This window comes from Solanum lycopersicum, chromosome 3 (assembly GCF_036512215.1).
Source record: "Solanum lycopersicum chromosome 3, SLM_r2.1".
Classification (NCBI taxonomy): domain Eukaryota; kingdom Viridiplantae; phylum Streptophyta; class Magnoliopsida; order Solanales; family Solanaceae; genus Solanum; species Solanum lycopersicum.
In genome coordinates, this window is record NC_090802.1 from 27400864 (window position 1) to 27414270 (window position 13407).

Genomic DNA, 13407 nt, shown 5'->3' on the forward strand with positions numbered 1-13407 from the left:
AAAATATAGATCCACCAATGTCGTCAGTGGTAGAAGATGAGATGAGAAAACATGAAGTGGTGGTGGATACTAGTGGAGAATTTCTGAACTAAATGGTAAAAAAAGCAAAAGTCCCACAAAAAGTTGTCCCCATTCCTAAACCTCCACCTCCATTCCCTTAAAGAATGGTGAAAAAGACCGAGAATGGTAAATACTAGAGTTTTATCACTATATTGAAACAACTTTTCATCAATGTCCCTTTGATAGAAGCTTCGGAACAAATTTACGGTTATGCTAAGTTCATGAAAGATATGGTTACAAAGAATATCGGTAACTTAAGGATTATGAGCAAATGCAGCATTGTAGTGTTATTTATACAAGGTCTCTTGTGAATAAGAAGTAATATCCGGGCCCTTTCACTATCCCATGTACCATACGATTATTACACTTTACTAAAACACTATGTGATCTAGGTGCAAGAATAAACCTCATGCCTCTTTCTATATATAAGAAATTGGGTTTGGGTGACACAAATAACACTATAACGTGGTTATTGATGGACTATCTAACATTGAGGAGACCCATAGAGATACTCCATGATGTGCTCGTAAAAGTGGAGTTGTTTCTATTTCTGGAAGATTTTGTGATTCTTGCCTGTGAAGTGGACTTTGGGGTCCATATTATTTTTGGGAGATTTTTCCTTGCCATTGGTCGCCTCATGGTTGATATGGAGAAAGGCCAGATGATGTTTAGGTTGAACAATGAAAAATGAACATTAAACATTTGTAGGTCCATGAAGTATAGTGGTGAGATCAAAACTATATAAGGTTGAGAGTACGTCTGAGGTACAAATCGAAGAGCGCCAAGGTGTTAAGGCACTAGCAGCAATTATCATGAATTTAAACAGTTATCATATTAAAGATTATAGTTCATCGGTTGCGACACTTGAACGAAATGAATATCAATCCAAACCAAAGAAATTGGAGTTAGATATGAAGCATCACGAGTCCCCACCTGTGATACAATCTATTGAGGAGGCTCCAAAATTAGAGATTAAGGTTATAAAACCTAATTTAGGGTATGTATTTTTGGCTAGAGGTAACACTTTGCCGATAATCATTGCATTGAATTTGAATGTGCCACAAGTAGAGTGTCTTGTGAAATTATCTGAGAGGTTCAAACGAGTAATCGGTAGGAATATTACGAACATTATTGGGATCCTTACTGATATTTGTTCACACAGAATCCAACTCATGCCCGATAACAAAGAAAGTATTAAAAACCAGTGTGTACTCAAGAGGTAGTGAAGAATGAGATCATTAAGTGGTTGGATGTTGGACTGGTATATAATATTGTAGATAGTAGTTAGGTATGCCCTGTTCAGTGTGTGCTCAAAAAGAGGGGAATGACAGTAGTGCCTAATAAGAGGAACGAGTTGTTCCAATGAGGCTGGTGATTAGATGAAGGGTTTATCCGGATTTTTGGAAGTTTAACGCATGGACTTTAAAGAACCATTTCACTTTGACCTTCATGGACCAAATGTTAGATAGACTCGCAGCAAAAGGAAGGTATTGTTTCCTTGATGACTATTCAGGTTATAATCAAATCTCTATTGCCTCGGAGTATCAAAAAGAAAAACCACATTTACTTGCCCTTATGGGACATTCATATTCAAGAGAATGCCTTTTGGATTATGCAATGCACCAGCCACCTTCAAGCGATGTATGATATTGATATTACCGATACGGTGGAAGACACTATTGAGGTATTTATGGATGAATTTTTTATTGTTGCAGACTTCTTTGACTGGTGTTTGAGTAACTTGTTTGAGGTTCTAAAAATATTTGAAGATTGCTAATTTGTGCTAAATTTTAAATAATGTCACTATATGGTGAAATAAGGTATACTATAGGGCCATCGTATCCCAGAGAAAGGGATAGAGAAGGGATACAATCCTTCATTTCATCTATTACGCAAGTAAGCCATAAATAAAGCACACAAGAACTATACTATAACTGAACAAGAGCTTCTTGTTGTGGTATTGCGTTCAAAAAAATTTGCTCCTATTTGCTTGGCACGAGAGTTATTGTGCCCACTAGCCACTCTCCGTTGAGGTGCTTGATGGAAAACAATGATGCAAAGCCAAGGTTCATTAGATCGGTAATATTATTGCAAGAGTTTGATTTTGAGTTAAAAGATAGAAAAGGGACTAAAAATCATGTTGCCGATCACTTGTCCATATTGGAGGATGAAGCTACTCGACTATTGGGTGAAAAGGCTGAAATTGATGACACATTCCCTTATGAGCATGCATTGTCCTATATTCATGACTTGATTCCATGGTTTCCCGATTTTGCAAATTATCTTGTCAGTGATATTGTTTCATTGAACATGTCCTTCCAGCAAAGGAAGAAGTTCATGCATGATGTGAAAATGTCCTTTTGGGATGAGCCTTACTTATACCAGAGTTGTTTTGATGGGCTTTTGCACTTTTGCATGTCGGAAATTTAGATGTTAAGTGTTTAGGAGGCATGCTACTCCGCGCTTGTGGGTGGGGACTATTGTGGTATCTGGACGGTGCATAAGATTTTGCAGTGTGGGTACTATTGGCCAATCATTCACCATAATGTGTCCACTCCATACAATCCACAGACTAGTGCGCAAGTTTAGGTGTAGAATAGAGAGATCATGCAAATTTTATCGAAAACACTAAATGCTAATAGAAAATATTAGTCAAGAAGGCTTGATGATGCTCTTTGGGCCTACTAGACTGCATACAAAACACTCATAGGTATGTCTCATACTAACTTAGATATTGGAAGGCTTGTCACTCTCAAGTTGAGTTAGAACACAAATCCATGTGAGCAATAAAGAAACTGAAGATGGATTGGAATGAAATAGTGGAACGGTGTAGCAACCCTAATAAATGGATATGCTAAGTAATGCTTACTATATCTAGAATGCCTACGATTAGACCAGGTTCACACAGATTGATGCGCGTAGAGACAGACCTCTTAACCCTTGAGCCAGACAAGCCAACTAACATGGGGAGTTAGTTAAGATAGGAAAGGTTGGGTGCCTCCATGTAGGGCTCCCGAATAGGAAGGTTTACTCGGATGAGTCTTTACCAGACTTAAAAAGGGCAAATCTTAAGTTTGGAGGGTCTAGGGGTAAAATGGTCTTCTTTTAGGGTAAGGGTAGTATCGTAATTACCCTAAATATGTAATTAATTATTTAATTAATAAGGTGGAGGGACATTTTTTGTAGAAAGGGCAAACATTGCCCATCCAGGTTCGAACCTTGGTGGGAGCAATGATTTGACTTGATTTTTCTTATATTGGTTAATTAATTTAATTAATTAATATTTAAATACTGACTTAGGAAAAATGAAAATCAGATTATTATTATTATTATTATTATTTATTAATTAATGAATTGGGCGATTTGGGTTGGGTCGATCTAAAGGGAAATGTTTTCGCGATGGGGACGTCATGGGTTCGAACCTCGACGGAAGCAAAATTTAAGTGGATCAAATTGAGGATTATAAGTTGATTTCGTAAGGGCATTATGGTCATTTTACTAAACTAATTATTCAGATTTTTGAAGTTTGAAAGTGTCCTAGTTGACTAAGTTTAAACTACTTCACCTAGTCCTATGTCACTCACATCTTTCACGTTTATCTCTCTCTCTCTTCACGTCTATATCTCTCTCATTTCACACTTTCTTTCTGGCATCCAAACGTGACAAAAAAAATCAGAAAACAAAATGTCTTCACACTTGAAGAACTTGCACGCAAAACACAAATGAGTAAGCAATTCAAAAAAGTTAAGAAAAACGTAATACGCTAGTCGGGTAAGGTGTGAGTTTCAGGATTGGACGTGAATTTGGGAAAGTTTTGGGCAACAAGTTCGAGAGTTGAACAACGTTACAGTCAGGTATGAGTTTTCTTCTCTCTTGTCCCCTTTCCCAAGAGACCCCTATGTTCAGTTTAAATTTCAATAGAGAAACAAAGGTTGTCCCCATTACATGCCCCAGTTATTAGATCGTTTGAATGATTCAAAGCATGCGCTGGTATGTCTTCTGTTAGATAATATTAAGTCAAGTTTTGAATGTGTATTAGGAAATTATGAAAAGGATGAAAGATCTATTCCGGAAAAGTGTTTTATGTTAACTGTTTGAGCATGGGTGTGCTATAAATTAATTATGTTGCTGCCTAAAATTTGTGTTATAAATGTTGTATTTTCGTATATGTAAATGTTAAAAGTGTGATGTTCATATAAGGGGATTGTTGCAAAAATTAACGGTAATCCATGGCTGAATATAATCATAAAAAGATTACACTTAAAGATTAACCACATGATCCACGAAACGCCTTAAGAATTAACGTATGAATGATGATAAAAAGAAGCTCAAAAATAGTGAACAAATTTCTAGAATTTTGTAGGTTGGGTTCGGACAAACAAAGTGGTACAAAATAAAATGAAAAATAAATGTAATACAAGTGATATCACAAAAGATTGAACCCAAGACATCATTACATGAAAGCTACAAAAAAATAAAAATAAAAAATTGAGGGGAAAATGGATTGGAAGAGTCGAAATTTCCCTCTTGATAGAAATTTGGAGTCTAGGCAAAGGATGAGGAAAATTCACTACGTTTTAAAAAAAAATTAAATGTGAGGTCATTGGGCATTATACCCATGACCTCACCAAGTGAGAATTACATAAAAATTTTAGGAGAAAAATTAGAGGAAAAATAATTGTAGTGGGTGGGGAATTAACCCACAACCTCTTGAATGGATGAGAGAGTTCAGAGAAAACAAAGGAGAAAATAAAATGTGGAGAGTGGGGATTCAACCCACAACCTCTTTAGTGGATGAGAGAGTTAGGGGAAAAATAGAGGAGAAAATAAAAGATGGAGAGTTGGGATTAAACTCATAACCTCTTGAATGGATGAGAGTGTTAGGGGAAAAATAAAGGAGAAACTAAATGTGGAATGTGGGTATTGAACCCATAATCTCTTGGACAGGTTAGAAAGTGAAGGAATAAATTAAAAGAAAAATAATGAGCTTGTGGGGGATTGAATCCACAACCTCCTTTCCTTAAAACGAAAAAGAATAGGTGAACAAGAAAGAGATATGATGGGGTTGATGGGAATCAAACTAGGGTCTCCCAAATCTGAAAAAAAATAATTATGATGTTTTAAATAAGATTAAGTGTTGTTCAAGGGATTCGAAATTGGATTTGCTTACCCAATTTCGTATTGAAACATAATTCATACTCAAAAGAATATTAAATGAACTCCAAAGAACGATTTCAATATCTTGGCGTATCTACAAGATGCATAAGTTGCGTACCACCTATCTTGGGTAAACATGAATCACTTAGACAAAATATGAAAGAAGCCTCATGACTTGTATATGTGAACACATAAGTCTAGCATAAGTTTAAAAGTATGTGAGCCTAATATGTATGTGATAAAATGATGTAACCCTAGAACGGTAAAGTAAGAGTGTGAAGCAAACTAAATGGCCAAGTGCATGGCATGTGATAAAATGAACATTCACATGAAGGGGTGAGTAATTAAGAAAAGCAAATGTGTTAAACTTAATTAATGAGGTTACAATATGATAAGAGGCTAATGTGAAAGATGATAGAAATCTCAAATGAGCCAGAGTAAATGTTACCAAAACGTACTCACCTATGAGAGTGTAATGCTAAAGAAGAGACCGGATTCTATGAACAATCTAATGAAAGTATTGAAGTAAATGCATACTCAATACAAATGATGAGATAACAAATCATCTATTGAGCTATGATGTCCTCATACTAGAAGCCTGCTACCATGACGTATGAGTTGAATACAATGGAACTTTATACCGAGAACCGATAGACTAGCTATGAGTGGTGATGCCTTCTTTCGGGAAGGGCATAGGATCACGTAACTCTCATGAGATGATACTGTATGGCATGTCGGGTATGGGTATCCTTATATTTCCTAGTCTTTGAACATACACTTCCCATATAGGGATCTAGCAGGGTTCAAATCCCTATATACGCTAGCATGTTTTGGTTCACTTCGGTTGGTGATTCCACCTATTTTTATTGTGGGGATTACACACATGATTTCATGATGCTCACATGATCTATATAGGATAAGAATTAAATTACCAAAGAAAGAATGAGGCCAGTCTCAAGAAATGCTCATTAATGAAATGAACGATACCAAAGGTTTTAGAATAGAATGATGAATAGGTGAGCTAGACTTAAGTAAAAAACACTAGGTTATTCTTGGCCATTGCACAGCTAACCCGATAAGAGTCTTAAACTACATATTAGGTATGACTAGTGGCTGCACTAATATTTGAAACAATGAAATGAAGTACGTATGAATGAATCAAGTAGACTCTGTGTTTGTTTAAGAAGGCTCCCTAGTTGACGTCCCATATGTGTAGCCCTCATTTTGGAAAGTCCTAATGTCTAGTCCATGATTCCAAGGTCTCATGGCATATGAAAGAATGATGTGAACTACGTGATATGACATGCGCAATAAGTTATGTGCTGCTTCCAAAATGATAAGTATGATGATGCATGTTACTCTAATGGCATGAATTTCCTAATCCAAATTTTGCAAGTACACTTACTTGACTTTCAATGATTTCTATCGTTAGAAGAGAGCTCTTTTTAATCATGCATATCCTTGGTTTGTGCTTGCATATACCCATACATAGTACAAGTGTGTACTAATCCCTTACAACTAGACATTTTTAGGTGCAGGCACTGGTGGACGTTAGAGCTTACAGGTTGACGCTGAAATTATCCGGATGAGGATCATTCCTCCTGATTTGGTAGGCCCTCACGCTTTCAAGGACAGTAACCCATTATATTCTAGATTAGATATAGGTTTTATTGAGTGGAGTATGGTCCACTACTGTTTCTTTCTCATCTTATTTAAGACATTGTATTGGTGACATTTTGGCAAGTATACACTTAATGCAGTATGGAACTATTTCTTTCATTTGATGATCTTAATATTAGATGGTTAATTCTTAACGTTTATGAGTTTATGTAGAATGTCTTATATGAAGGTTAAGTAACAAAATTTCGAATTTTCCACTAAAATTAACCTAGATAAAGTAACGATGACGTATGTACATTTATTTACGACATCTGAGAGTTCAACGACGCCGGTCTCTTCTAGGGTCTAGACGCGGGTAGATAAAAAGTTTGTATCAGAGGCCTAGGCTAAATTTTGAGGATAATAAGTTCACATCAACCACATTGAGTAGTTTCTAGGTCGTGGTAGTGAAGTCTGATTTCTTGGTGGTAAGAGTTTATATAACATCAACTCTTGATATTTAGAAATATTAATACGGGGAGAAACGTAGGTGGAGTAATTGGAGGAGCAGGTGCTGGGGTAAATCAAGTTCCTTCCCAGGCTCCAACAACTGAAATGGAATGCATGTTAACCCAGCTGGGTTGACAGATGGAGAAGTAAAGACAACCCAGGTACAGATGGACAAAGCCATCACCTTACAAGCTAAGGCTATGACAGCCTAGGCAGAGAAACAAGGTGTTCCAAGGAAGAAACCACCATCCACCACCATGGATAATAGGTTAAGCGACTTCATGAGGATGAAACCTCCCATTTACATTGGATCTAAATTGCTCAGGATCACGTAAGGGGAGTGTAGAATAATGTTAAGTCAAATCTCAAGCATACTCCAAAAGAAATGTTAAGGATGACTTTATAGTTAATATGTAAACAAAAGAATGACTTCATGACTTTAGTACACTACAAGTGAGACAACCTGCATCTACACCTAAAACCAATGTCACTAAATTAAGTGACTAAGAGAATATATTTATGCTAAATGGTGACAAAGCAAAGAAAGAGTGGCTACATGAGGGTAGGCTAGTACAACTGAGATAAATTGAATCTACGTCAGCATAGGTGGTTGGAGTTGTGGAAGGACTATGATATGAATGTCCACTACCATCCAGGTAAGGCTAATGTAGTTGTTGATACTTTGAGCAGGATGAGCATGAAAAGTACAGACCACGTTGAGGATGAGAAGAAGGAGTTAGTGAAAAATATGCATAGACTGGATAGACTGGGTGTTTGGTTAGTTGACTCTCCTAGTGGGGGTGTTTTAGTTCGTCCTAGTTCTGAATCATCCCTGTTAGTTGAAGTCAAGATGGGTCAGCTTCTTGATCCTTTGTTGATGGAGCTGAATGACTCAGTGGTTGTTAAGATGAATGAGTCTTTTTCTTTGGGAGGTGATGGCATACTTAGTTACCAGGACAAGCTGTGTGTACAAGATGTTGATGATTTGCAGACCAAGATTATTGCAGAGGCCCATGGTTCAAGATATTCCATACATCTGGGTTCCACCAAGATGTATCATGATCTTAAGTAGATCTATTTGTGGGATGGCATGAAGAAGGACATTGCTGAATATGTGGCCAAGTTACTGAATTGTCAGCAAGTTAAGGCAGAAAATCACAAGCTTTGTGGTCTTACTCAGATGATTGAGGTTCTTCCTTGCAAGTGGAAGGCAATTAATATGGACTTCGTGGTTGGTCTTCAGAAGACTAGGAGACAGCATGACTCCACATAGGGCTGGCAAGGGGAACGGGTCATCCCGCCCTAGCCCGCGTCCCGTCCCGACCCGCCCCGGAACTAGCCTATCCCCCATGTTTTAAGGGAATTAAGGGATGGGGGATGAGGGGACCGGTAAGGGGACCGATCAGGGGCCGGTTCACCCCTGCATCCCGGTCGACCCGGCCCGGTCCCGGCTCGGTTGAACCGGCTGGTTTGCAGGATCCCCCCTCCTCCCAATTTTTTTTAACAAAAAATTTTTAAAATGTATCCGTTACTATCCGTTCGGGAATGTCACGACCCAACCGGGTTGCGACTGGCACCCACACTTACCCTCCTATGTGAGCCAACAAACCAATCTAACCTTAACATTTCAATATAATATCAACAGAAAATAATGCGGAAGACTTAAACTCATTAAATAAAGACCAATTCATTAACTTCTAAAATTCAACATCTATTATTCCCCATAATCTGGAAGTCATCATCACAAGAACATCTACGGTCAAACGACTAAACTAAGAGTATTCTAAAAGCTAAAAATGCATAAGAAGCTAGTCCATGCCGGAAGTTCAAGGCATCAAGACTTGAAGAAGAAGATCCAGTCCAAGCTAGAAGCATTAGCTCACCCTGAATTTCCGATGTAGTAAGACTGGCTTGAATTACTGTTGAGTTGAAGACGATGGCACGTTTGCTACACTCCACAAATAAACAAGAAGAAAGCATAAAAGTAGGGGTCAGTACAAAACACGGGTACTGAGTAGATATCATCGGCCAACACAAAATAGAAATCAATATATACCAAGTAATATCATAAAATCAACTATGATACTCAACATGTAGCAACAACAAATACTATATCATTAACAATTACCGTCAAGTTCACACATGAGGACTCAAGCCTCGATACCATACTCATTTAGGAATCATGTTCATTAGATTGAGTATATTAACATCTTTCAAGATTCGTTATCTTTATTTCTCTTGTGTCGGTACGTGACACTCCGATCCCCTAAATCTATGTGTCGGTTCGTGACACCCTTACCAAGGCATTATCATTAAAAAGAGATAAAGTTTTTATCAAGATTTGGGATTCAATAACTTCATCATGCTTAATATAATCACAATTATATAATCACGTTCATGCATGCATACAATTAAGCACATAGAAGGGTTTTCAATACTACCAATACATATCATTCTCTATTAAGAGTTTACTATGAAAGCATGAAAACCATAACCTACCTCCACCGAAGATTAGTGATCAAGCAAGCAAATTTTCTCCAAAGCTTTGTGTTTCCCCTTCTCGATCGTCTCTCTCTCTATCGATTCCCTTCTCTCTCTTTCTCTTGTTCTTTCTATTTTCTTTATTCAAACCCTCTTTCTTTTACCCTAATTAGTATATAATTAAGAATAAAAGATGACAATAATAGCCGACTAATTAACTTAAGGTTACCTCTTTTATCCCCCAAGTAATTAGACTTATTAACATTAACCCACTAACTTTATAATTAAGGCAAGAATAGTAAAAAACGTCCCTTAAAACGTATCAAGAAATCTGACCCAGACTGGGATTGCGCAACCTGTGACGGGCCGTCGTGCCTGCGACGGTCCGTCCTGCAGGTCGTCGCAAAGTTCAGAGACCCAAATTTCCATCAAGGGTCTGTGACGGTCTGTCCTGCCATTTCGTTACGAAGTTCAGAGAGTTGATTTTCAGTACCCAATTTCAAATTTTCTAAGTGTTTTGAAATGAGACCCTGTGACGGTCCGTCGTGCCCATGAAGGTCCGTCGTGCGGTCCGTCGCCTCAGCCTGTTTTTCCAGAAATAAAATCTGCTGCTTAAAATGACTAAACAGGTCGTTACAGGGAAACGACTAGTGGGTCCCCCCAACGGATTTATGCCTCTTTTTGACTTCCCAAACACCCCCTACCACCCCCTACTTTTAAAACTTTATTTTAAACCCTCAAGTAATTATAATTACATTTTAACCCATTTTTAATACTATAAATACACCTATCCTCTACTATTTCGTACAAAATCATCTACTCTCATTTCTCTCATCTAATTTCTATATTCTATCAACTCTCAACTCTCAAGTGTCAATCTTAATATCTATTCAAGTGTCAATCTTACTATCTATACAAATCACAAGCTTCAATAATCGGTTTAACGTCTGCCTTAATTTAACGCATACATTTGGTACATTCGTTTCATAATATTTATATTTTATTATTCGTCTTTACTTTTGTGTTATTATTATTTTTATATTACACTTTATATATATATATATATATATATATGTATATATATATATATACACACACACACACACACACACACACACACATATATATATATATAATTAAGTATGAGTTCTAGCAAAAAAAATTGGTAAAGGAAAAGAGAAAGCACAAGATAATGAAGAAAGTAGACTTTTTAAATTATTTAATTTTTGTAAAAAAAAATAGTAAAGAATAAAAGAGTAGTAAAAGTGGTGGTACTTCATATAAATCAACGAGTAGAGTTAGATTTAACATAAATGATTCTACTGATGTTGATGATACTCCTTATAATATTGATTCAAATGTTTTACTCAATCACGAAAGTTTAGAATGATGTTATGGTAATATTAATTCTAATGTTGATGAAAATTCAAGTGAAGAAGTAGATGCTGATTTGGGAGAAGAGGAGTTAGATGAAACACCTACTAGTTCGGTGACAGAAGTTCCAAATGAGATTATCAATTTACTGGAGCAAAATTTTGGACATCCACCCCTTATACCTCCCACAAGGGAGAAGGTGAAGTATCAACGACCTAAAACTTCTATTGTGTGGTAATTTATGACTTTTGATAAAGAAAATAGTGTTGCTATTTGTAATAAGTGTAAGCAATCTTTTAAACATAAACAAGGTGGGGGTCAAGGTGGAACGGGGGATTAAATAGACATTTGTTATCTTGTGTGCCGATTCAATAGAAAGAAGCTATGGCATTAGCCAATAGAAAAAAGGGAATTTCAATTAATAAATTTGATATTACCGGTAATGCATCGATAGGGGCTTCTAACATGGTTCAAGGAACATTAGATCCTTTTAACCCCGCTTGTCCAATAACACAACGTAAATATAATAAGGAATTAGATCGGGAAAATTTAGCTAAAAGGGTTTCTCTTTGTGGTTTGCCTTATTGTTTTCCATCAAATCCCGGTTTTGTCGAATATATTCAACAAACTTATAATCCGGATTATAGAGGATTTTCAAGAAATACTGTCAAAACTGATGTTTTTGAATATCAAAGTAAATATTGTCAATTTCTTCGTTGTCTATTTAGCATATTAGATAGTAGAGTGTCTATTTCTTCAGACATGGGTCGTAGTGTTAATGGAAATGATTATTTAACCGTGACTGCACATTGGATTGATCATAATTGAAACTTGCAAAAAAGAATTATATGTTATAAACTATGCATAGAAAAAAAAACTGGTGCATATTTAGCTACAAATATTTTAAGTGTTTCAGATGGTGCAATGCCGAAAGGAGGAATAACAATTTGCCAATGTTATGTAAAAAACAAGCAACTTGGATCAAAAATTGTATTGAATGCAGTGATGATGAATTAGAGGCACAAGAATTTCTAACAAGTTTGCCAACACAGGAGGACATCACCATCGATATGATGCGACAATTAGAATTAAATTTTAAAGGAGAAAACAGATATTATTAGATTACATTAGAGAACTAATTTAAACAGAACCCTTCCTAGAAGGTGGCTGCGTAAAATTAGTTACTTATCTAATATATGTAACAAATATTAGTTTTACGTATAAGAACTTATTGAAACAGAACCCTTCCTAGAAGGTGGGTGCGTAGATTAGTTACTCCACTAATATTTGTTAATTGTAAGTTGAAACTTATAAGTTCTTTTAAATAAATTTGAAGGTTTTAACTTTTGTTCATGTTTTTTTTATACAATTATTGTTTTGAATTTTAATTTTAATAGATACAATTAAATATATATACTAAAGTACAAAACTAATTTTAAAATACTTAATTTAAAGTTTACAATTTTCATTACTTTAAAATATTTAAATTACAATTTTAAACTTCTCAAATTTGAAATTTAAAACTTTAAAGTTGAAACTTGAAATTTAAAAAATGAATCTTAAAATTTTAAAATTGAAACTTTAAATTAGAAAATTTATTTTGATATTTGAAAATCAAAAATTAAATTTAAAATTTATTAGATAAAGACGTATCATTTCAATAAAAATATATAAATATTCATAAAAAAAGAATCCCCCGTTCCATGCCATCCCGTCCCGTCCCGTCCCCCCAAATCCCATCCCATCCCATATATATAGTGGGACGGGATGGGACCTATTTTATTCCCCCCAATCCCGGTCCCCCCAATACCGGTCCCGTGTGAAATCCCCTCTCCCCGTCCCCCGTCCCATCCCCCTTCGTCCCGTCCCCAGTCCCCATCCCCGTCCCCTTGCCAGCCTTGCCTGTAAAGTCTACTTATAGAGACGAGGATTATGCGAGACTTTTAATTAATTAAATTTTAAGATTGTATGGGATTCCTTTGTCTATCATTTCATATAGAGGAGCTCTGTTCACTTCATATTTCTAAAGATCCTTCTAGAAGAACATAGGCACGAAGGTAAACCTTTGTACTACCTTTCACCCTCAGACTGATGGGCACGTAGAGCACCATTTAGAAATTGGAGTACATCTTAAGAGCATGTGTGATTTAATTTAGAGATAGATAGGGAGACCATTTGCCTTTGATAGACTTCTCGTATAATAACGGTTATCACTCCAGCAAATGG

General features: G+C 36.2%; 1 protein-coding gene across 1 annotated transcript; it reads left to right on the forward strand.

Annotated features, from left to right (window-relative positions):
- Positions 1–7960: 7960 nt before the first annotated feature.
- LOC138347511 (uncharacterized) lies at positions 7961–8398 on the forward strand. Its single transcript, XM_069295805.1, has one exon. The coding sequence runs from the start codon at positions 7961–7963 to the stop codon at positions 8396–8398; it is 438 nt and encodes a 145-aa protein (XP_069151906.1).
- The last annotated feature ends 5009 nt before the right edge of the window (positions 8399–13407 follow it).

Coding starts and splice junctions, on each gene's coding strand:
- LOC138347511 (XM_069295805.1), top strand. CDS start 7,961: ATGAATGTCCACTACCATCCAGGTAAGGCTAATGTAGTTGTTGATACT.